This window comes from Phaethon aethereus, assembly GCF_964289735.1.
Source record: "Phaethon aethereus genome assembly, chromosome: 7".
NCBI classification, from domain to species: domain Eukaryota; kingdom Metazoa; phylum Chordata; class Aves; order Phaethontiformes; family Phaethontidae; genus Phaethon; species Phaethon aethereus.
The window spans coordinates 1,256,391-1,282,951 of record NC_138583.1 but is presented as its reverse complement, the minus strand read 5'-3'; the positions used below and the strand labels follow the sequence as shown (position 1 = coordinate 1,282,951).

The 26,561-nt window shown below is 41.4% G+C and overlaps 1 protein-coding gene across 1 annotated transcript in view; it reads right to left on the bottom strand.

The window, feature by feature from the left end:
- The window catches only part of RNLS (renalase, FAD dependent amine oxidase), a 77,511-nt gene extending 51,267 nt beyond the window's left edge, over positions 1 to 26,244 (bottom strand). Inside the window, exons 1-4 of the mRNA XM_082002264.1 lie at positions 26,042 to 26,244; positions 25,866 to 25,971; positions 24,715 to 24,857; positions 23,320 to 23,478 (exon numbers count right to left, since the gene is read on the bottom strand). Coding sequence (XP_081858390.1) covers positions 23,320 to 23,478; positions 24,715 to 24,857; positions 25,866 to 25,971; positions 26,042 to 26,153 — 520 coding nt within the window. The 5' untranslated portion in view covers positions 26,154 to 26,244. The remainder of the gene's footprint in view (positions 1 to 23,319; positions 23,479 to 24,714; positions 24,858 to 25,865; positions 25,972 to 26,041) is intronic.
- Positions 26,245 to 26,561: the final 317 nt, after the last annotated feature.

The window sequence follows — 26,561 nt, the reverse complement described above, 5'->3', positions numbered from 1 at the left end:
CACAGCCAAACTGCTTGTGCTATAGGAGTGGGGCTTCCATTCTCACAATCGTGGGATTCTTCCCAACCATTAAACATCTCCTGCAAAGGTTACTGGAGTTGTCAGGCCCTATACATCAATATAGGTTTACATTTAATGGAGGTTCCCCCTCCCCCCAACCCCTGCTATACATTTACATGCAAAAGGTGATAGATGAGTGTCATCACATTGGACAACATTTTAAGATGAAAAAGGATCCCTGATTTCTCCTGAAGAGTAATACCAAAGCCACAGCTCTTCATTTTACTGCAGCGTTGATAAAACTGATGTAACAAAGCCAAAGTATATTCAGTGTGCCATGCTCACCAACCTACCTGCACTTTCCTTTCCTACATTCTGGTAATGCTGATGTCCAAACACAAATCCATCACTGACTCATGTGAGGCTTAGATTCTGTTTCTTGTGTTGATGGAAACAGAAGGTTCTTGTACAACAGTGACAGAGTCTTAGGAAGTGGTCTGAAGGCTATGCAGTTCGTTTCCCCAACAAACTATGAAAATTCTGAAGCTGAGAGCAGTAAAAAATGTTAGTTAGCATGACAGCCCTCAGAAACAGCACTGCCCCTTTCAGAAATGCGGCTCCTATCTCAGCAGGAACATCTGGCAAACCATACGGGACTCATCCAGCAAACCATCCGGGACTCATCCTGCAGACACCTGAATGCACAGGCTTCATTTTATACACAGACAGTAGAGATAATAAGGGAAGAGCAAAACCTTCCATTTCCTAAGAGTACTTGTTACAGCAGCCACTGTGCAAAATTCAGCAAAGTTTTTCAGGCACTCCAAACCTCAGTGAGCCATTTGATTTAATGTTTCCTTAGAGATCACTGTTCTCTACAGCATAAAATATCACCACCTTTGAAAAAAATCTTCATAAAGTGCTAAAACTTAGTCAAGCCAAAGAAAGCAGTATTTGCACCACGCTGAAATGAACATTTTTACATACCAAAATGAAGCATTTTTGGTACCAACTGTTCCCACAGAAAGGGAACACTCACTCCGATTTCCCCAAACGGAAAAAAAGCAAGGAAAGACATTTTTAGATCGTACAAAAATACAAACAACTGATATAACCAACAAGGAAGTGTGGCTTGTGTGTAACACTATTAATCTATCTTGACTGAACAATATATATTTTTTTTATTTCATTCTTCCGCCTCCACTTTTTGTTTGCTGTTGAGGGCAGATAAGTGCTACTGGCAGTATCTTGGCACAGGCATTTCGCTAAACAGTAGGTATTGTAATAGCAAAAAACCTTACTACCTCAGATTTTGCAGAATTTTACTTCAGGCCTATTTGACTGAGAGATCTCAGTTCCAGACTGATGTTGGAAAAACAACTATTTACAAAACAACAACAAACTTTGCATCTGTAGAAAGCGTCAACCCATTCAAATGAGGTATTTTAAAATTCTGATTAAATCCTGTAAGCTTCTGACAGTCACATACTATGAAGGCAAGTAATAACTGAGACAAAAAATACCACTTCTGGAAGTCAGGAGGTATGTACAATCAGAAGTATGGCTGGTTGAGTGAGGCACAGAAGGAGTCCGAGCACAGAGACAAAAGCACCATGGTCAAGTTGAAAGACTGGTGCTGGAGACTGCTTTAATGACTGGAAACAGAAATAGTTTTGCTACAAGCTAGCATTTAGGAGAAGCACATTCAGCACAGACAGAAACACGGACTGTAATTTTGACAGCAACAAAGTGTTAGCAGCAAAAGTTGATTAACCTCTCTAGCCATGGACTTCTTATTTGTCTTCCTCTGGTGGGGGTGTAAAAGCTACCAGAGGACACAGAAAGCTTTACTGAAGGTAAGGTGAAGCGGGTTCTGCATGGAGAGAATAAGCAAGGCCTGTGATTGAAAATGCCAAGGCCAGGCTGAAGGAAGAACAGCATCACCTCTCTGTACCTTGATGGAAACCTAAGTGCAAGAAGAGGCCTCTTCTCATTACTCTGCTTTGCAAGAGACCAGTACATGGGAACCCCATCTCTTGGTGCCAAGATGATGGTGGCAAAGATGAAGACCAGCAGAAGGAGTGTCATGCTGTGGTGACAAGACCTGTCAAGTGCCACACTTCCAACATAGCCAGGAGCAGACAGAAGAGCAGGTGAAAAAATCACAGACCATTTTGCAAACATCAAGTCACAGCTGTTCAGTACTGGGAAAGGAGGTTGTTTTAACCATCCTGCAGTAAATTACTTCTAGAGGAAATGTAGATGTCTCAGTCTTGCAGGGCTCTACTTCAGACCTGACCAGAGTGGTGCCCAAGAAAGCCAAACTGGTATCAGCTTGGGAAGTCTCAGTCAACCACAGCACTCCATAAAGGCAAGAAGCTGGACACCCTGCTGGAGATGCTGTAGTTGGTCCTCTCTGGGTAAAGGCTGCACTGTAACCCTCGGAGGGATTGAGGGCAGAGGCTGAGATTATAAAGTGGATGCGGTGTTCTTCCCTCACCAACAACAAAAAAAACAATCAGCAGCAGATGACACATTAAGAGTTTTCACATGGAAAAGGGACTTGATCGTTCCAGTAAATAGTCAGAACTACGGTGTGTACATTTTCTTTTTTAAGGGATTTTTCAAAATCAGTTCACAGCTGTGTCATCATTTGTACCAGTTTTGTGAGGGCTACTACATTAGCTTTTTTATTTACCCTGAAGTGTCTTTTTAGGGAAGATTTAAAACTGTGCCAAGAAATAAAAGTGGTAAATCTTCTTAGACATGAAGGTATCTTAAATAAATATGTTGCTGTGCCTTTGATCATTTAAGGGTATAAGTTTGGCACATGCTGTTGAGAGAAGTCATACCCTCTATTATTTCAGCAGATACAGCATAGAAAAAACAGACACTTTCAGGCTCACTAACCTTGCCTGCTTTTATCAAGTCTGAAATAGAAGCTGTAATTGGCAAACTAAGTACTAATTGAGAGAAATTAGTCTGACTGTAACTTGATTATGTTAATCAAGTAACAGTTGTGGGGGGAAAAAAAAAGATGGTTGATAGTAATTATCTTTCTCTTCTACAAGACTCATGCATGCATCATCTTTGCCAACATTCTTTTTACTACATGAGCATCCACTACCTTTTCTTTCAAATTGTTTGACTGAAATACAGCTGTGCCTCCATAGGAAGGACGTTACACAAGCAATGCTCAGGTTTGGTTTTAATTTTGCTAGCGTTCTGCCTGTACCAAACACAACCAAGTTCTTCAAGGCAGCCTGGGGATTTCAGACATACTTGCTACAGAGGGAGGTGTACAAATCCTGTGAACGGCACCGAAAGCCTCAATCACATCTGAATGGGAACACACAGCTTCTGAACTATAATTTAGCCACTTGGTTCCTAGGAAAAAATAAACATCTTTTTTCATCCCCACCTTCAGCTGGATTTATCACCCTACTATTCTCAGTAGTTCTGCAAAACTAATTTCCTTCATTTTTTGGTTTTCTTGGATAAAGAGGCAATTGCGTCCTTCAATATTCAATATGGTTGAAGAATGCAACTGAGACAAAATCTAGTCATGATAAGAGTCAATGGAAATTCTGCTCTTGACTTTGAGCAGGATGAGTTGAACAAACTGTTGGATCCAGTATCCTCTTTCCTTGCTGGTGATTAATTTGTGACAATACTATTTTAAAAGTAAATTTAGTTTTTCTAAACACTTTTCCAGGATTCTCTTACCCCTGCTTTATCATGGTTCTAAGAAGGCACGCATTACTGCACATTCATGTAAATATCCAGCACACACTGGTAAGTCCTTCTGGGTTTTTTCAGATGCTCAAATTTTCCATCAATTTTAATAACTAGCATTTCTTCTCCTGACTGCTTCTCACTTCTTCCTTCTACTCCCGAGTTCAGGGACTCCACATTTTATTTCCTCTTTTTCTTTCTGTTGGGACTTTTTTTTTTTTTCCTGTGGTCAGTTCCTGAATTTTGTATTTTTTCATTTACCAAAGTTCTCCCAAGATAATTACCTAAACCCAGGAATTCACAGTTACTCACACAGTGTTGTCTCCTACCAATTTGATCTCAAACATTTCCTGTACAATTAAGGCAACTCAATTTGAAATTAATTTTTGAGTAAAACAAATACATATACCTAAATCGCAGCTAAACATGTACCAAACCTTGCAGTGCACTTTTTCAGTGAAGGACATGCTATAAAGTATGAAGAAGCAATAAAAAGGTAAGGAAGAAGCTCAAAATACCTTCCCACAGGAACGCACATCTCAATTCTTTATTGCAGTCCAAAATACCCCTTGTCTTTCGATTCAAAGAGCTTCAATCAGCTTAGCCCATCGGTATCATGTAAAGCTAGCAATAATTCTTATTAAAACCCACTAATAATGTTAATGGGTGAAAAAAAACTCTTAAAATATAGATCTTCCTACAGCTAAACATACAATATTATAAAGCTCCAAGTAGTGATTGTAACAAAAGGTGAGGTGCCAGAAGTTTCAAAAAGAAACTGAGAAAGCCTTCAAGACCCCATTAAAATCTTCCCTGGGAATAATTTGCTATCTGCTCTACTGCATGCAGACATTGGATTAAGCATCTGAGTGAAAAACTTAATCTAGGATTTTATTTCACTATGTGTTTCCTTCCCCCACTTCAAGCGATTCAGCAGATGCACTTTCTCCACACTACCAGCAGCCCCATTACTCTGTAAGGGAGAAAGATTTAACTTATCGCAGCATCACACAAATTTCACATAAGCCTGCGATCCTGTTGCTACCATCAGTCAGCACTATGCTCTGTAAAACCAAAGTTTGGACACTGCAGCTTTTAACAGATGGCAGGTCCTCCTATCCCACTGTTATTTGGTGCAAAAGCGAGATGACACCCACAGGGCCCTTCTTTTTACCCTTCTTTCATTTCCATTCCTTTTCACAATACCACATCTACACACTTTTCAAGTCTACTGTTATTTTCACTGGCTTTAATGCTAGGTAATATCACAATTAATTTTTAGCAGTATTGCGAAAGATTCAAATGGTATTTGCTCATGATGGCTCCAGGCACATTATAACATCTATGCTACACAGCCCTTTTCATGGATCATATCCTGTTATTACCATAACACCCTACTGGCTGTAAACCTGTATCCCTCAAATATGTTTCAACGAGTTGTCAGCTGCATTTCAAAGCAATCAAACAGTGAATTAGGCACCTCAAAAATAACAACTTATTATTACTCATCACCTTGGCAGATGATATGCTTTGGACTCATGAAAGCTGATCATTGTCTTCCACTTCCCTCTTTCATAAAGCAGCTTTATGTGAAGTAGGCAAAACCTGCAGACTGGTGACAGTCAATAGGTTTGCTGCAACCGAAAGGGAGAACTGTAACAACAGACCTGAGAGAAAATACGTGCAGGAACGTGTGCATGCTAGACCATATTGCAACTCTTGCATTTAAAGGGTGGGGGGAAGAGATGACAAAAAAAAAAAAAAAAAAAAAAGAGAGAGAGAAGCATGTACAGGGGAGAACTTCAAAACTGGAACTAGAAACAAAGTGTACCAACTTTTCTGTAGCTCTCTATTGTTCTGGGGTATGACTCAGCATAACAAAAGTTTTTGTCTTCATTTAGAAATAGAGTCCATATTGCACAGGAAGTGGCAAAAATCCGCTGTCTGGAACGTGACCATAGTTCCATTTGTTTTCATGGAGACATACTGCAGAAAGTCCCCAGCTTTATAGAGACAGTAAATCATGACCTTGTTCCACACGAGCTGATGAGACCAGGACAAGACTCTAGTTTTCCTGTAAGCATGGAGAGGCAGTCAATGGAAAAATAGAAATTTGTAGAAAAAAGATGAGCGAGATGGTCGTAGCTGAGAGCATTCAATTTTTCACTTGCATTTAATGAATTTGGAAATACCTGTATTTATAAATTGAAATAGAAAGAACACTCTGAGGACAGGGGTACATGACAAAGCCTGTGCTACCACTACAATCCAACACTGTGTAACAGTCACCACAAAAAGAATGCCAGCAAGTTTAAGACTAACATCTATATTTGAAATATTTGTACTTCCCTTTTTATATCTGTCACAGACGTAAATGTTAAAGAAGGCTGAAAGGGGAACATGAACATCAAATAGTTTTTAAATCACCAATTTAAAAAAAAACAAACCATCAAACTTGTTTTAATAGCATCTCCTGGTACTGTTAATCAGTTGGATGTGATCAGACCAAGAGGCTGTAGTTTATTACCATTTTTAAGTTAAACATCATGCAGCAGGCAAAACCAAGCAAGCACTATGTTCATTTAAGGACAGATTTTTCTGTTATGCACACACCACAATATCTGTATTTGGACAAGTTTCTGTCACTCTCCCTTCTTCTCCCAGCATTCCCATATTGTCAGTAATCATTGAATTTTCTGATGGAAATACAGCATTATTCTACATACAGAAATTACCTGCTATCATGCAAAGCAGCACACTTTCAGTTAAGAAGTGTATGTTTTTTCTACTATATAGAAGTTAATTTTCTTGATCTTAGTGAAATAATGTTTATCCTCAGTTTGATAAAATAAAGCTCCAACTACTTCCATGTGCTTTTTTTTTGTTTTTCTTAAAAACATGAGTGCACATATCAGAAGTTTTTGCTTGCTTTGCAAAGTGAACGAGTGGGAGTGTAGTACACAAGTAAGTCCTGTCTATGAATGTCACAGTTGTGAAACATGTTATAAATAAAACCATATGCTCTTAGAAGAAATTTTCATCTCTACCCTTTTGCTGCATGCTGAAGAAAGTGCTGGGGTAGACCTCGATGCCAGAGAGCCTGCAAACACATGTACATTAAGGTTTGCAGAGAAAGTGATAAATAACAGAATAATTTCTCTAGTTGTTCTGCAGGGTGAATGCATAAGACACTTCATTTTAACAAGAATTACATGATTTGTTTTTCTCTCTTATTTTCTCACTTGAAACAGTTGTGAATTGGTGTTAACTGGCACCTGTGATAGATGTCTGATGTTTTAGTGTCTAATACTTCAATGATTTTTCAGAGCACATACCTCATGATTATGGGGAGAAAAAAGCATCAATTCACTGTGCTAGTAAAAATAACAGATTTAATCTAGAGTTGGTTAGAAAGGTCTGTAGTTTGACTTACTAGATAAAAACTTTAATGATGCTCTGTGTAGCACTCCTCAGAAAAGCTATGAAACCAAACAAGCCATTTTGTTAATTCACTGTAACGTTTTGTAAAATATGCCTCTGACATGCCATGGTAATAGTTTCTTTTACTGAAATCACGTTCTTCTTTTTCCTTCCTTATTTTCTTTTAAAATACATGCTTTGGTGACAAAGGAAGACTAACACAGAACGTGGTGAACAAAGATAAACTACCTCATTTCTCTCTTGTATCATGACTTCTTTTAGCGATCTAAAACATACCAAAGGGGAAGTGCCATAACTCTTCTCAGTGCAATATGAACCTATTTAATTTCCAGTTCTGAGTTATGTAATGATCTCTCCCGCAAGCAGTTTTCTTTCCTTGGCTAGTATTAGGTAATGTGCAGACATATAAAGCTGACTGTGTGTTACCATCATGGTATTTTTCTCCTGTCCTTTTGTACCTCACCTGCTATTAAGGTTGCCCTTAATAAAAGGGACAACAATGAACACACCACTTTCTACATGTTGCAGTGCTGTAATGATAGAAAAATTAATATTGGGAAAGCAAAATCAGGAAGCCTAAAACGTCAGGTTATTCAAACGTGTGAGAAGGATAGGAGAAAACACCTCAGAAAGTCTGAAAACGAACGCTCACGGCATTATATAGGGGAAAGATTAACACAAGTATATTTAGCAAATGCTGTATATTTTACTAAATGTTATGCTATATCTCCATGTTCTTTACCGTCTATAACTGAGCTGATTTGCAGAGCTAGAGAGCGGAAAAGCACCAGACAGGCTTTCTTGTCAAAAAAATCGAGTCCTAATCAAACCTTCCTATCCTGCCCTCAGTGTTTATCTGTGTGGTAAGCATTAACCTCCATTTGCACAGGTTGAGATACTGATAAAGAGAAGTTAAGCTTTTCTCAAAGCTGAAAACAGCACTGGCATACAAACCACATTCACACTACGGAGTTCGCAGGTCCACGTTCTGACAACACTTGTTGTCAGACTACTGTTCCATTAATAATAGGGGGTTTTGCCTTTTTTTTAAGCAACTTCCTTGCCTGGTATTCAGATGTACGTAAAATAGAATCACTAACAGAAAAGAGCATGAAATGGCTGAAAAGAAAAAATTAAAGCTGCGTACATTGTAATGCTTCACCCACAACCAGGACGTTGTTTCATGTGGCTTCAACTGTATCACATGTTCTGGATGTCTTATCTGTTTTCTTTTGTTTTATCACACTTTCATTTTGCAGCCTGTCTCTCATCTCAGACTTTCCAAAGGATTTAGACATGCAACCAAGTATGCACAGCACATATTCTGACAGCACAGATATATTAAGAAAGCTGTACCTGATTGCAAATGGCCTCTCTGCCATAATTTATCCAACTTTCACAAATCAGAGCGTGCGTATCATGCACACAATTTTTAGACATACAATCAAGTATGTAATACTTGAAAACCTGGTTCCTCAGCCTCTTTTTTTACTTGTTAGAAGGCAAGCCAACTGCTATAAAATATTAATGCTCAAAACGTAACACAGTGGGGGGGGGGAAAAAGGTTCCTTGAAAGTTATTGACACATCAGCTACAACATGCCAGAGGATGAAAAAAATACCAGATGGAATAGGGAAAAAAAAAAAAAAAATTCCTTGCCATTAGTACATCATACCAAATGCTGTGTTCAAAAGCCAAACTCTCCCCTCCTCCTGCCACAACAAACCATCTCTTGGAAAATTGTTTATGCCTTTTTCAGCTATTAATTATTGACTCTAATAACTAAAATCTGACAAAGACAAAAAAAAAAAATGCAGAACTACTGATCTCATAAAATGCTGCCCAGACTTACCTGCCTTGCAAATCCCATTAAAAAAGAAAATGCATGTACTCAAAGCTGAACCTTAAACCCCACAAATTATTATAATACCTAGTATCTTGACATTTGACTTTACAGCAAAATACAAGTACTGTCAGGGTGACACACAAAAAAAAAAAGTAGGGAGATAAAATTTATGGCTAAAGGCAACACGACAGAAAGAACAAACACTAATTTGTAAGAAACAAGTAAGTATGTGTCTCATTGCCTATAAACACATACGTATCAGCAGCACAATTTCACTGCCAGAAGATTTATGAGAACTTAAAAAATACAAAGCCAAAACCCTTAAAACTGGTATCAATATAAACCCCAGTTCAGCCACCTGAAAATGTCGCTTAAATTGGTTCCGAAACCCCAGGCTACCACAACATTTTTGGGCATCTACAAGACGCGAAAGCTAACCATTTTCCCTAAAGATCCTCGAACTGAAGCGGTTCACAGGGAACTGAGAGACTTCTTCCCCATGGGATTACTACAGCATTTTACCACCTCCTAAGGGTTTAAAAAGAGAACTGATATGTTACATTTATTTTCCAAATATCTGATGGCATTTCTACTTCTTCCACAGTATCTGAAGCAGAGAACATGGCATGGTGACTGTTATCATCAGAGAGGAGAGCGCTAGGAAAACCTCACATATTTCTAAAGAATGAAGGGGCAAAATCTTTGAGGAGTTGAAGTTTAAAAAGTGCTACCCCTTTTGCTTGCCAAAATGATAACCTTTCACAGTATTTTAAGCAGTACACAAATTAAGACTAGAATGCCTTCCTGGAAGCATTTTGACAGCATCACAGATAGTAATTTTTATTAGTCCACCTTTTTCCAACCTTACAGATGCTATCCTTGCCAGGGCCTGGCAGCACAAGCATGATGCAAACAGACTTACACTGACATCTAAAGGTATCTATTATGCGATGCCTTATGAAAATGTTTGGGAAGTGCTAGCACCCTATGAAGTGCTAACAATATAGAGATCAAGAAATGTCAATTTTTATACCCAGGAGACAAATTCTCACTCTCTCTCAAACATGAGATACCTTTAAAAGTTTAAGATTCCACACCATACCACAAAGAGATGATAACCGCCTGCAAATGCAAAGGAATAGTGACATACAAAATATTAAAAGTCACCAGAAATTTGTATTTATGGAGTTTAAGCAAGCATTTGTTTGGTAAATTACATGAGCTGAAATGTAGTATGGGAAAGGCCCTAGGAATTCCAACTCAGTATTTAATTCTTCCATGATCCTTTGCAGATAAATTAAAAATATTAAACCCCCAAATTTGAGGAATTTTCCTTGTTTCAGTAAGAATTACATGGCATTTTCTTCAGAGTAGAAAATTAAGCTCTTGCTTAGACAAGTCTGTCTTATGGAAACGACCAACCTTTTCAATCGAGTTGGGCATAAATTCTAAAAGTAGTTCAGCTATTTGAAAACAAGTGATCATTTCAAAGTTAATTTTTTTTTGCCTGCTTCTAAGTTGTCTTTGAGCATAATATACATTATAAAATGCGAATGTTGGTTTTGAGCTTACTTTTGCAATAAGCATGCCTTAATTCAGAACAGATGAAAGGGTTTTTGATCAATGTTCCAAAATACACTTCCTACTGTGCCGGTGAGAAAAGGCTATGCAAACAGCCAGCAAATCCATTTCTTTTATGCTTTACAAAGTCATACACCACTTTCTTGTTCTGCAGCCACTTAACAGTCTGCAAGACACTTAAACCACTTGCTGTCTGCACATAGTTAATTTAATAAAAGTTACTTTCCTAAATTTCCACAGGCAGCTACCCTGTTCTCCCTAAAGTATAAATCCCATGAGAAGAGATCAATAAATCCTTCTTTATGTAGAGATATACACTCTGTCTTTACAGAGAAGCACCAATCAACCACATTTCAGTCCAGTTGTATTTTTAAAGCATTCCTTTTGGGAATAGACTTGGAGGCTACTGGTGCAACAGGACTGACTCTGGAAAGCGTTATTTGCATGTCCCTTGTTCTTTTGAATAAATCAAGTGAAAGGATAGCTTTAATCCCTTTAAATAAGGCACTAATAATTTGTAGCAACTGAGTCCATTGCTATAACATAGGCTGCTTCATCAACTAAGTCAATGAAGTCAACCATCACACCTTCGTTTCTCATCTAGCCTACTTCATTTCCTAAATTAAATAAACTTTGGGATTGTGAGACTGCCTCCTTACCCTGTTGGACAGCAGTGGAATGGGAAAACAACTACACACGTGATGCTTCCAGAAACAAAACCAACATTCAAGCCCACCCTGATCACCCTAACAGCAAACCCTGATCAGTGAGATCCAAACACTCAGTCACCCACTCGACAACTGCTAATAAGCTACTAAATAGCATTTTAAATCTTCCTTCCATCAAGTTTTACATACATGAGGACTTGTCATCTGGAGTGTGATAACACATTATTTCAAGGATTAAAATTTCAGTACTTGGACAATAAAATAAGGTGAAAAAGCAAAACGCAAAACAACTCTGGGGCAAACAGGAGATGTTTGAAGTTTTAGTACATTCAACTGCTATACTTTTATTAGGTAGTCATTACAAATTATATGAATTTAAACAATTTTTTTAAAAAGTGAAGCAGTACTTAAAATTGTTCTGCAAACCACATGTGACAGTTCTCAACCCCTTAAAACACCACTAGATGAAGAACTGATGGCAGATACTAAAAGAGCTGCTAAAGAAAACGGAAATTCAGGTAAATGAACTCAAGACCCAAAGATCTTTGGGAAGTCTCACATGTGACTTTTATTATAAAGCTCACACAATATTCATGGTTTTCAAACAAACTATTCAGGTACATGGCAAATGCAAGGCCTTACCTCCAGACATGCCATTTGACACAGCACACTCATTCGCAGACTTCACTCCACTCCCGGCCATCTGATCTAGGCACAAGTCAGGTGAGCACCCACGGTCATCTGCTAGCTCTCAGGAAACACATGTGGGTCAGAACAGCAGAGCTGGTCTTATGATTACAAGTCTTGGAAGCGAGTTCATTCTGTCAAACGTACCACCAACATTAACCAACTCTTAAAGACAACTTATGTTACAAAATACTGGAAACAAAAGTAAACCTGAAGAAAGCAGTATTATCAGCAACTTCTGAAATACTGGGTTAAAAAGCCAGATTCTGTCTTGAAATGAGATGAGAACTACACTAGTCACTGAACAAAGTTTATCAAGGTTTTTTTTCTTTTCTTTTTTGGAAGAATTAGAGTCACAGGAGACTCACACAGTCCTTTGAGTATCTCTGAGAAAGCGGGTGTCGCAGGGAATTCAAACTGTAAGGAAGAGCAAGGCAACCAACAGTAAACGTAGGCTTCTAAGACAAGGCAGGTAAATCAAAACACATACAGCTAAAATACTGTCAGGATATGATAATATTCTGGATGGAAATTATAAAAGAAACAGGCCACTGTTCTCAGCTTCTCTGACAACATAAGCCACTGTCAGTGCTGTCTGGTCTTTTCTGCTACTACACCCCCCAGTCAAGCTTCAGCTGGGTTGACATGGCTGCCTTCTGGCCACGCAGGGAAGAGGATTAAGGAACTGACCCGGGTTTTAATCTGGTAAAGAACAGAGAACACACAGAAAGAAAGGGGAGAGAGGAAACATGCCTGTATCCTAAGTTTCACAGTCAGCTTCACCTGACCTGGCTGCAAATTTCTAAACAGAGGGGGGTTCAGATCTCTGTCAGGTTTGCTCAGCTCTAGAGGCTACACAGCCACAGACTAAACCAGACCAACCTGCTGACACAAACACAAACCTTTTTAGTTGTGGGATTTTCCTCCTCGTGTTAGTTTTCAGCCACATCAGTGAGCTGACCCATCTGATATCTTTAAGGCATTGCAATGCTTCTGCAAAATAAAAACCTCCACCATCTATATCACCTCACCTGATGGCACAGGAAAAGGAACAGAACTTCATTTCTACAAAAATTGTCTGAGGGTAAGTTATTCCTGAGCATTTTTTAATACAAGAGCATACCATACATTTTTTGAAATTATGATGCCAAGTGTGAAAAGCTGACTGCAAGCTCAATGCAAACTTATGCTTGACTCAATGGAGCCAAAAATCTCATTGAGTTTAAAATTAATATTATTTTTTCCTGCTTTAATCTAGATGTGGACTGTAAAAATAACTTTAAAAGTTTTCAGACATATCCATGGGAGGTAAAGACAATCTTTATACAGAACGGTCTCAATTACAGTGGTGTGAGTGGCCAGCAACTATTATAAAACCCCTAGAAATCCATGAAAACCCATCCAGTCTAGAAGCACTGTCTAAGCTATGAGAATATATTAAAATGCACATAGCATTAAAAAAATGTGTTCCAGTGAAGACTTCTGTCTGCCTATTTGAATGCAGCACTAATTAAAAAAAAAAAAAAATCCCAAAGCAAGCAATTAAATGTTAAGACTGCTTCCAAACTTGCACCAGAGTCTTCAAAGGTTTCAACTCTATAAAAGCAACAGCTTGAGTTGTAGATTGCACATCAAAACGAAGGTTATAAAGCCAAAGTCAGCCTATGGTCACCTTCACACATTTCTCTCCCAAGTATGCTGAGCAGGTGCAGTTACAGGAAAGGAGGGAAGGCTTTTCTAAATGCGATTCCCCCACCACCACCCCCCAAAAAACCCAACAACCAAGAGCAAAACTTCAAACAAGAAAGGATTTTACTCAAAGGGAGACACGAGATATACATTATCATTGTTTCTCAAAATCAACCATCAAAACCGTTTTAGATTCAGGATCTAAAAAATTCAAGTCTGCTATAAATGCCTTAACTAGACTTATGAAGAGTAAGTTCTTAAATAGCACATCCAACCTTCTAACAACACAGAAACCATCACCTCATTAAAACGCACATCCCACGAGACACAAATAAAGACGTTTCAGAATTGCTGAGTTTGGTCACATTTTTTGGCAGAGAACTTTTTTTTTTCTCCCCCCTCCTTCTTTAGGCTCATGGCAAAGAGAAGCTTTGAAAGATTTCTCTCTCTAAACACAATCCCTGGACAGCACCAAAGACTGCCTGCTGTTGTAAAAAAACTAAGAGGTATCTGTGTTTATTGTTGAGATAAACAAATTTTAGAGCATTTATTTATTCTGTTCCAAGTATGTCCTGTGTTCAAATACCATCACCTTTATTATTTAGAAAAAAAACTTAACATGTGCATACACACATGGGCTCATGTTTAGCTGATCCAAATTTCCTGGGGTCCCATTCTCTGTTTTGAGATACACTACTGGAATGACATGAAGAGGCTAAACAAGCATTAAATAAAGACCTGTGATCAAGTCCCCTGGTATCAAAGCACTCTGCCAACCAGCACAGGCAGTGGGGACAGGAAGAGAAGTGTGTCCAGGTTACAGTGATTACAGATAGCCAGATCAGGCTGAATTAAATGTGTCAACACACAAAAGCAGCACTGCCTCACATGTCAGAAGTAACTTTTTTTAAAACTGGTTTAGCTAAATCAGCACAATCTGCTGCCAGTTTAATGTGCAGGTGCTCTGAATCTCTCCTGGGACTACACAGGAAACCTAAGCTTAGAATTCAAACCATAGATTCATGAGCATTTCTTTGCTCATGCGGTTTAATCACTTGCACAGCCCCTGTGCTACTCTCCTATCCTTGCTGAAAGTACATAATGTGCCAGTAAGTCTGTGGGCCACATGGTGAACTGAAGATCACACCACTGGTCCTGCTAAAAATAACTCCTCTGCCTTTTGGGGGGAGGAGGTGAGTGGGGTGGGGGGACTGTGTTATTGTGGTCCCACAGACACTTGTGCTGATGCAGATGAATTGCTGGAGGCAGAGTAGAACAAGTAAAAGGGACTGCTGGAAGAAATGTTTCTGCAACCTTACCAGGCACTAAAAAGAGATGGCATGACAGAGTGAGAGAGACCCCCTCTCCAGGGTTTCTGTTTAAGAGCTGTCATCCCAGTCTGACCAAAGGATCTCATGTGGGTTCCCATGCAGTGGGAAGCAGATGCCACACTCCCTCCAGGTCTGAAGACAAAAGGCAGCATACTTTCCTCTTCCAGCACTGTATCTTGCACTTTTTTTTCTTCTCTTTGACTCTGAGACTGTCAAACCAAAGTTTCAGCTTTCTACCAAAGGCAGGAGTCAGCATGGTAGCCTATTTGACTTTTAATAGGCTTTCAACATGTTCAACTAGTAACTACAGAAAAGTCCATTATAAGCACTCTAGATATAAAGAAACACCTAAAAATAGGCTAAATCAAACACACACTTAAGAATACACGTGGCCTGCTTTGGTTTTTCGCTTTTTTCCTGATGTGCAATTCCAACTCCTGCTTTAAAAAATAGCCTTTTTAAAAAAAGTACTCCCTAAGAAGAGAAGCTATACCTGAGCTGCAGAAGGCAGAGAACACATAACAGCCTCGCCTGCTTTAAAGGCTGACGTAGTGGTTTCAGTGGCAGCTGAACAGACAAGCATGCGCTGCTCCTCCTTAGACCCTCCTCTGTTCCCAGATGTATAGTCCCACCCTCTCCTTTCTGCCTGCTTTCTCATGCTCGTTAGATCATTCCACAAGCTAACACAACTCCTGACCAAGCAAAAACCAGCTCATACTTCCACATATATATACATACACACATATATACATACACACACACACACATATATATGTATCTCTCTCCTTGCTGGACTGGCGAGTCATATCAACTCACAGGAGACTACAAAAAGCTGCAGTGGAAGGTAAGAGGTGGAGCTGACACCAGCAGTGGGAGGTCAGGACAGGATGCCATTCGCTGAATCACAGGAGAAATTCACAGCCAGAAGCAAAACAGAGAACAGCTCATGGTAACTGTTAGGTTACAGCTAAGGAGAGCTGTATTCTGTCCGGCTGCATCGTGCAAACAGCCCTTCCATGGGCAAGGACAGGGTTTCACTCCACAGTAATAAGACACCCTGCGTTTCTGCTGTAGCACTGATAATCCAGACGACCTCTTGCACTTCTGTTGGAGTGTATTGCCCAATTTTACCAACACAGATCCTTCCACTATCACAACCTCAGTCAGTACTAGGATGCTTCTGTGCCAAATGAGCTGCACGTTTTAAAGGACCACATTAATATCAACAGCTAGTCTCATGCAAAGCTAATAACTACTTGTATTTCCAGAAAGCACAAATATTTGCACGGTATGACCTCAGCTCCTAAGTTCTGATAAGTAACTAACAAATCAGTGTACATGTTTACACTAGTCATTTTAGATATGTTAGGTAATGAGAGCAAACTCAAAGCCTGGGTAAGCCCTGCTCAGACTGCTTGGAACTGGAACTACAAAATTCAGAATTTATCGTCATGCTATGCAAAAATAAACATTCACTCAGCAAGAACTTAGGAATCATGAAAAATTATCAGAGTTGTGCTTTCGTAATTCACATTATAAAGCCTCCCTACGTAAATACAGTCCTATTTTACTTGTATCTTCTCATCAGCTTGTATTATTTAAAACATGTGGGACATTGACACAGATGGGAAAAAAAAATAGGTCAGGCTTGAAACAAAAGCCAAGCCATCCCATTTTATTAGCAGATTAAGCATGTGGAACTGTCATTTTAAATTCCAAGTAAAGCAACTTAATGAAAACATTCTGAACACACAGACAAAAACTACCACAAATTGTTGCAATCTTTAATTACTATGTTGCCAAGTGTCTTACTAAAAACAGAACCGATAAAAAAAAGGTTGTCAATTTGATTTGAAAATGCACAGAAAAGGATATTGCTTACTGATCATATGGAATCTGGTATATAAATCTAGGATTTTTCTAACATTAACAGCCAATATAACAGTCCAACATGTCTGAAATACTATTACATCATTAATATTTGCAAAATCTAGCCTCTTTGCAAAGATTCTGCTTTTAAGCAAATTTATTCCTTTTCTGACACTGAATTTACATTACAAAACTCAGAAACATTTATTCATTTTCCTTTAACTTCTGCATAACCACAATATTTACTACCAAAATATGTAAAGCCCAAATACAAGTTAAGTGCACTAAATTTAATTTAGTTATTCAAGCTGAATGTCCTAAACATCATTTGATTGCTGCCACCTATTGTTGTTCCAAACATGTTGCAAGGAGCTAACCCTTTCCCCCTTCTGTCTCAATCCAATACTAGTTAGTACGCAGCTATTTTAAAAGCTTAGGAAGTTACTAACCCTTCAGATACTGAATATTATGTAAAGAAAGGAAAGCAGGGGAAAAACAAAGACACTGCAAAAAGGTAATTTTCTTTTTGATTAATTTTGTTCCGTAAATTCTACTGTAGCTTCAAGTAAACACAGGACACACACAATTTCTGAATGCAAACAATCCAAATCAAATCAGTGAAGACTAATTTCATCAGATACCAGTATCAAAGAGCCTTAAGAATGCCTGTTTCACAGAATGCCAATTCAACAGCTTTACCAGTTTAAGAGATTTCAAAGCTTATGACTTACAGCAACATTATTACTAATTCCATCTCTGCTATTGCTAAATATGCAACTGATAAGTCTATTTGGGCTTGACAGCTGTAGAAGGCATGAATAAAGATTGAAAATGAAGATGAATAAAGATGGATAAATCTAAGAACACTGGACATAGGCAAGCCACTTCCCTGCCCCCTTTCAGTTAAGGTTTGATAAATGCTGGCAAAATTCAAATACAAACAAACCGAACAAAAGAATACAAGTAAACAGAACAAAATACTTCATATATGTAAACACAGACATATACACATACATGTTTATTTTAACAAATAAATTAAAAAAAAGGTATGTATACACACTAACTTCTCCATTAATCTAAGTTTTGGCTTTACACTCATAAGAGAAGTAATTCTGGAACAGTCATTTCTCATACAGTCCATTTAAAATTATAATTCTAGGTTGCCTAAGGACACTTGATTCTGCTGCCTCATAAACATATACATCTTCACAATGACATAATGTTCAGGTTCATCAAAAAGATTAAAGAACAGGAAAAAGACACAAGTTAATAAATCAGACTAACAAAAGCTTTAGTCTGCAGAGCTTTAAGTATTAAAATGGAAACATTACCACTGAACATAAATTTGGGAGGGTCATTATCTCAAAATCTTAATTCTCTGAATATCATTTAACTAAATGAAAATTATTTTCAAAAAACTTGGGAGGTGGTGAACCACAGGCCCAGGTTGCCCAGAGAGGTGGTAGATGCCCCATCCCTGGAAACATCAGGTTGGACGGGGCTCTGAGCAACCTACTCTAGTTGATGATGTCCCTGCTCATGGCAGGGGGGTTGGACTAGATGGCCTGTAAAGGTCCCTTCCAACCAAAAGATTCTATGATTCTATAATGCTGTGATTTCCCCTGTCAGTAGTTTTCATTCTTAAAGCCAGAATATAAACCCAAGAGCTAGTAAGTCATCTCACTGAAGGTAAAATTTTGGTCCGTTTCAAATTGACAAGCCTCATCTCATTTGCTTTCTGCAACAGGATATTAAAGGTCTCTAAATAAAGATGTCCTAAAGACATCGAAATAAAGATACAAGTTAACCTTTGCAAACCGAAGCGCAGATCAGCCACTGGACCCAAAGGCACCTACACTAAGGTAACTCGACTGCCAGGCGCTGGCCATTCACATAGCCCAGCGTAGGCACACACACCAGTTCTGCAACGAAGAGGTACTCACAACACGTGCACAGAATGCTTTCGTTGAAGCACCTAACCACAAACACAGGAGCCTAAGTTTCAGGAGACATCTCTGAAAACATGGGCATAGGTGCCCAAACTGTTTTGTTATTAAAGCAGCACACTGCATGTTTACGGCAATCATCTATGGGACCACTGCTTAAAAATACAATATTCAGACAGTTAAATATTCTCAAGCAAGGGGAAAGTACTGATGTGAAAGAGTCTATTTCCAGGCTCAAACAGGAAAATGGAGAATACCCGCAAGGGGTGAATTATCACTTCTGGATAGTCATTTGTACCCTCCAACTGAGGTTCTTTTACACACGAATATTAAAGGCTAATTCCAATGCTTACTAATGGATCAAAGCATCATCTACCCCACACAGCTGCTCCTGTGTACCTTCACTTATTTTACAGCCTTTATCCATACATTAATTCTAACAATCCCTTGCCAAAATCCATTTAAGACTTCATTTGGCTTTGAACTGATAGATCCAATTATACCTAAGTGGCTAAAATGAAACCTGGTGCAGGTCCACATTTAGCAGTTCAATCTCCAGTGTGCAGCAAAACTGCGAAAAGGCATCTCAGAGAGCCACCTCAGATAAGAAAAGTGAAGGAAAATTATGGAGGATATGGAAGATCTTTAAACTAGCTGCCTCTAATTAAGAAGCTGTTGAAGTAGGAATGATACACTGAAGCAATGGACATGCAGTAAAGACTAGTCACAGTCAAAAACAGGGCTGTTGGGGAAATGGTCAACGCTTGCTCCACTGACACTGCTCATCACAAATCACAACAGTGACTAAGATTAGTATTACCACAAGATGCCAAGCCATGTCTCATTTAGCTTTAGTGCCTATCTTCTACACAATAAAGGCCGTCAAGATCAGCAATTAAGGTAGCTGTACTCCTAAATCCTGTCCCACTTCACTTTAAGCCCCTTGGCTGCAGTCTCAGAGTAGTTACACATGACCTTTGAGCTGGCCACACAGGCTGCTGTTGCTAGAATGAGAAAGCCCTCCCCTTCCTCCAGCTCTGCGCATCCCTCACCTCAGCTGCAGTGTAAGCACAGCAGCAAATGATTCCTCCCATCCTGAGCGACAGCGAGGGGGAAGTTTGCAACAAGGAGCAGGAACCTTCCCTTCTAGGAGAAGCTAGAGTTGCTAGTTTGTATACCAGGAATGCACAAATACATTTTCCACTACAGTCACCAAAGTCTGGATTTGGAAGACCAGAGCATAAAGATTGGTTGAACTGCTTTACAGGTAAGAAGGAAGCCTCAGCATATGTGCAGGCTAACACTAGCAACCAGACAGTTGCTCAACAAGTCAGATCAGCTTGAATAGCCAAGTGAAAACTAATATATTCATTTGCACCATCAGAGTCAGTTTTGGGTCAAAACAGGGAGCAGATCTGACTCCCAGCATGGCAGCCACTCACTAGTGCTGACACAGGAGGCAAAAGCAGGACAGTGTCAGCAAGGAGGGGAGAGGACAACTATTCCTTTCAGCAGCTGTCCACAGCTAACTACCTTCCACTTAACAGGAAATTGCATCTTAAATGCTGCTTCTGTCAGCAAAACTCAGCTCTATGACATGCAATCAACAGAAGGTTTAGATTTAGAGATACAGTGATATACCCTGACACTCCTGACAAAAAGGATCTGAAATCTACACCCTGTTCAGGCTCTTAAACACCTTCCTTACATTCTCCTCACCTTTTCCCCCCTCACTTCTTAGCCTAAAGAAGCCAATAGCTCCAATGCTAAGGAACTGCAGGGTATGGGGAGTCAAACCTGTTGCCCAAGATGCAGATTTAACAATTATTTGGAAATCTGGAAGCCAGTCTCACACAGGGTACGGGCAGAGAGAGGAAGAGAAAGAGGGAGAAGGGGAGGAGAAGACAAAACTTGCTGAGTTCTTAGATAAAAGTTAATCCTGCAGTGACACAGAAGATTAAAGATGTTGTGGAAAGCATCTGACATTTCCAGCACTCCAAGAGCAAGTGAAATGAACTGTTTACCTTAACTACATCTTCTGAAGGTGACCTGCCCACTTTTGGGACATGAAAGGACTTAATTACCCCAAGAAAAACAAAAGCATCAACTCTGATTGAGAAAGGTCTGGAGATGCAGACTAGAGGAACCTCAGGAAAACTCTGAGAAAACAGTACTACACACTACCTCTACTCTTCTTCTGTTCCCAGGACATTCACTGTCAACCACCATTAGAAAGGACAGGATGGGACAGACCCACCCCAACAGTCCTTTACCCCAGTAAAGACACCACTGAGCAATCAAACCACCACCTCATTACGCCTGTCCCCACAAGCTTGTACAATTTGGGCTGTCGATGCTGCCAATCTGCTGTAAGCTGAGCTAACCAAACTGAAGTAGCTTTATAGTCAGCCATGACTGCAAGCATCTCTGAGCAATATTCCACATTACATTGTCATAATCAGCCTAACAAAAAAAAAATCAAGATGATGCCTCTCCTTGCAGGCAGGGGAACAGCCCAACCCATTGTAGTTGTTATACATCGGTCTCCTCTTACTTTCTAACACTTGCAAAGCCATGCTTCGGCCAGTGACCAGTCAATGTTTTTCATATTAGCTTATTGTATCTTTATCTATCAGAACAGTCCACATGTGGCTATTAAAAGGAAAATATATAATTCTGAAAAGCATGTCTATACATTTACCCTGCTCGTATGATTCAGAGTATGAACTGAAAGAGCACACTCACTAACCAAGAAAATTCAGTGGGGATACCATTACTTTCCATGGTAAAGGGACAGGGGAAATGAGAGAGCTTTTAAAACAAGGAATAGCAGAGAAGCCCTGTTCTTACAGGATATTCACCTCTTCAGGCACAAAGCTTAACATAAGAAGTCGTAATGAAAATACTTCTCTTCTTTACCATGATTAGACATCAATTTTCCCTTTGCTACTGTAAGACACTGTGCTGCAGTTCAACATCCTTGCTGCCATGTACCCTTCTCTTCCCACGCCTGTCCTCTTCTTCTCCCTCATACAGGTCCTGGCTACTATCAAGCAACTTCAGGCAGGCCCTGGCAGCTCACGCTAACCACCTCCATCTGTTGCTCTGATATCTTTTAACAGACAGCTTCCAAATCACACTCACTTAAACACATTAAAATCCAAGATACAGCAGAGCATAAGGAGCCAAGTGTTAAAGTCAGCTCTTCACCTTTCAAGCACTGGTGTTTTTTCTACAAACCAGAGAGCAGAAAACCCACAAATTTTAAAGTGCCTGCTTCAGGAGCTGGCAGCAGAGAGGCAACAAGCCTTGTCTGACCAGAACTGACTCAAGCCACGTGGATGCCCCTGCACTGCTGCCAGCATGCTGAGTTCAAAGAGAGGTTATTAGCCAGATGCAGCACGTCTTTGGTACAACAGGGCAACTGAGATGATAAATCCACAGCCCAGCGCACTTCAGATGGCTCTGCCAGAGTCAGCACAGGCCTGGCTGGGCTTCCTGGCTTCTGCTCAGCATCAGCCTCAGAGCCTTCTCCTGTGGAGATGCATCAAGATCTCAGCCCTGTAAATCCTCACGGTGGCTGTTCTGCAAGGAACCAGTCTCAGGGCAAATACACCAAATCTGCTCACAGACTAGGCAGCACCTCAGCTAACCAGCCCTCCCAGAAACAACACTGCTGGGAGCCCACTGTGGACGGACACTGACTGTGCACAGAGCTAGCATGGGCAAGCAGGATTCATCAGCCTGATTGAGAGAAAAGCTGGCTCTGGAAGCCTCACACCTAAAGCTAGTAAACTTGCCCAGACCTGAACTTACACTGTGTTCTCAGCACCGAGCTGCTCTTTCTAAGCCTCCATGGCGCTGTTAACACATTGACCCCAGTAAATCACCAAAGGATAACTGAGATTTACTCACATTTGGGGAATACAATCTGCAGGGGGCAGCCAGAAACAGCAAACAAGCTGGAGGCTCTGAGAGGCATTCATCTTACAAACTAGAGACCAAAGAGTTCCGATCTGGACTTTTTCCTCCCCTACATTTCATATGATTTTAGGCTCACTGAAATGCCCTAGGGATTTTCCCCAGTGCGCAGTTGTTATCCAAGTTTTACTCTCTGGGTCAAACCTACTGCAGGCATACCAAGGGCAGCACTGAAAATCAGCATGACATGTTGACAAAGATAAAAGCAATAAGGAAACCACCATGTGGGGACCAGCTGAGGCTCTTGTCTGATTCAATAACTATTTTCAAGTTACAGAAAGACAAGTCCTGTGTTAGAAGTCAGCAAAAAATTAAGAATCAGATTACAAATTGACTCATCTATTTAGATTTTTTTGCTATCAAGGTGTTACCCCTCATGCGTCACACATAAGGCCTCGAAATTACCCACCTTCTATCATTTTCAGATTCACCCTATTCTGGCAGAAATTAACAGACAGCTCAGATTGTTGAGCATTTCTTTGCTATACAAAATGCTCAACTGCCATTTTAGACTAGATACCTGCAGCGCTGAGGTATGAACTTACTGTTTACAATGTCACCTTGCAGCTGAAGAATTTGTGGAACAGGCATTGTGAGAATAACTATATCGAACTGTTCTGGCGGTCCCATTTTCCTGGAGACTTCCCATTTCCCATCTCGGAGAGAGATGCGAGTTACATGCTGTTCATAGAAGACATCTGCACCTGCTTGGAAAAAGAAGAACTTAAATACGTGTAACAGTGAATTCCACAGAGAAAATACAGAGTAGTTTCTCTTAGTAACTGGATGACTTGCAAACAGCAAAGCACACAGACAATCTTAGGGCAAAGTTTCACAAATTAAGCTGAAGCAAATTAACAGCCAGCATATGACATTAAAAGACAGGATTCCCATCAGCTGAAAAGATCCCATCACTCCCCCGTGCTAGGGCTGGTATTCATCTGACTCCTCTCTGACATGATTCAGCTCAGTAAACAGATAGAAAACTACCAGCTGCTCTCTCTGTCAGGTTAGTTTACTGTGGCTTTAGTGAGCTGAACCAATTCAGAGTGAAATCCGACGGGCACAGGAAGCGGCACAGGGTAACCAATCAAAGCACACCCCCAGGAGCTGGGGGGGGGAAAAAAAAAAAAAAAAAAGAGACTGTTGTCCCTGTATATGTGTGTCTCTCATATATCAGAAGACAGCAACGTAGTTAATTATTTGCAAAATTAGCATCTAAAAATACCAGCTAATTAAAAAAAAGACAAGAACAATCACATAAAAGGAGCAAAGCTTGACCGCTCATAAAGCTAACATTTTTCAAACCAGAGTTCAGGTAGTCACTAAACTGTGCAAGTGGTTCTGCCACATCACACCTAATGCAGTAGGTACACTGTTTAAACTAGCAGATGATCTTCTCCTTCAGTCTTTTCTAAAGTACTTTCAACACATGAAAGGCTCGCATATTGCTCGCATATTGCGTAAGTGCTCATTTCTAGGAAACACAAGCTGCAGCTCACCACTACGTTCCCAGCTGCTTGGTTAAACAGCACAGTTAAGTACATACTCGTGAAAAATACACCCAAGCACTCACTCCATCCACATTGCAAGTCAAATCTCTTCTCAACCATGATCTCACTCCCACTAAGTTATCTCTGTCCCAACTGTGTTAGGTCCAACTTTCATATGCTAAAGCCAACGGTGTAAATATAAGCTTAGTGTCTGATCTACAGACATTATATTTGTATGGAGATTTTTGTATGCCAGCAGTGCAGCTGAAGTCAGTGAAGCACTTGTAGGACTTGGAAATGTATAGAGCTTGCAGACATGTTTATCTATCTAAGCAACTTCAAGACATAAATAAACAAGGAACTTGGAGATTTGAATTTGAAAGACAGTTCAAGAATACCATCAAACATACAATCATTAAAATCTTTCATTTCATACCAAAAAATTACCTGACTGTTTTAAATAATACTTGACAACCGAGGAGATGCCCTGGGGTGCCACGTAATTGCACGAGCCTTCTTTCACTACCATTCCTTCAATGGGTGCAGTCAGCGGTTTCAAGATGCCATTGGACAGAAGTTCCTCATAGAAGCTTAAAGGAAGCAAACGACACAGAGATGAAAATATACTTCGTGAAAACCAACAGCAGTTGTCGTTATTTTTCACAACTAAAGTTAAGACTGGCCTACCTTTCTAGTTTACAGTTTTTAACAACCTCACACAACCTGCATTTCAAGCCAGGCTATGCACCAACAGGACCCACAGCTATAAAACAAAATACTACCTTGCTATTTTATTGGAGGCTGGCCTTTTACCTGAGGCCAAGGCTACCTACCGTGCCTGTCATAGACACTGTTAGCCGTTTGACCTGAAGGTTTCAGGACTATCTGTGGCAGGACACACAGGACAGTTACTCTGAATATCAGTACAAACTGCATGGCCACAGTGGAGCACAGGAATATTCCAGCAGCTGGATGCATGTGTCTGAAACGTACGTGCCTCTTCCTTTATCTCCACACAAATTTTGCATTTTTAGATCACCATTCCCTTCCCCACCCTACAGCCAACAGCCCTGTGCACCCAGCAGGCCCAAGCAGGCCACAACAAGCCGACCCTCGCCTCAGCCAGTGCTGTTCTTCACAAAGACAGGAGACCTCGCCCTTTTTCCCTTCATACCTAGCCTTCCTGTCACTTGCACAACGTTTAGGCGACTCTGAGGTGCGTTAGCTCTTGAAAGCAAAGATTCTGTGGACTTAAGCAGTGAGGCCGCACCTGCCTGTGTGTCCTATGGTGGGCAGAGTTACACCACGGATGAAAACCATCGAGCCGCGACAGCTGAGGGCAGGGCAGGGCAGGCCGCTGGCCCGACCCACCTGCCCGCCCCAGGCACCGCCACCTGCTTCGCCCCCCACCTCGATTTCCACCTGAGACGGCGGCGATGGGCGGGCAGGCCGAAAGCCGGGGGCGATGAGCGCAGACCGCGAGAGGGCCGGGGCCCGGCGCGGCGACCGGCCCCGCCGCCCCTCGCCCAGGCCGCGGCGCCCACGCTCCCCACGGCGGCGCCTCCCCTCCGGCCGGCGGCGCGCGGGGCGGGGCTCACCTGCGGCGCGGCCCCGCGCGCTCCGTCTCGAGGGTGACGTACTGCGCGCCCAGGTCAGCGGTGCAGGTGGCGTCCCGCGCGCTGCGGCTCGTGCTCATACGGCCCCCTGCGCGACAGCCAGTCAGAGACCGCCACGCCACGCGCCCCCTACCCGCCTCGCCGCGTGCCGGACCCACCTGCGCCGCGCGCCTTGTCCCAGACGGCGACGCGGCCCAGCGCCGCCCCCCGCAGCAGCGCCGCGCAGGCGCCGCCCGTCAGCCCCGCGCCCACCACCAGCACCCGCGCCATGGCCTGCCGCGCCCCGCCCGCCCGGGGGCGGGCACCGCCCCGCCCCCCGGAGGGGACTAGCCCCGCCCCGCCCACGGGCGGCGCGGACACGCGGGACAGGCGCGCAGCCGCGCACGCGCCCCGGCACGCGCACGCACCCCCCCCCTACACGCAGAGCTTGTGCGCACAGACGCGGGCACGCACACGCCTGCATGCACACCCGTGCACACGCACACCCCTGCACACGTACACATGCACACACCCCCATGCGCACACACAGGCATGTGTGCACACACCCCTGCACACACACGCCCCACACACACCCCTCTGTACGCAGACCTGTGCACACACACGCATGCACACACGTGTGCACAACTATGCACACACAAAGCCCTGCACACGCAGTTGTGCGCACGTGCTCCCCGTGCA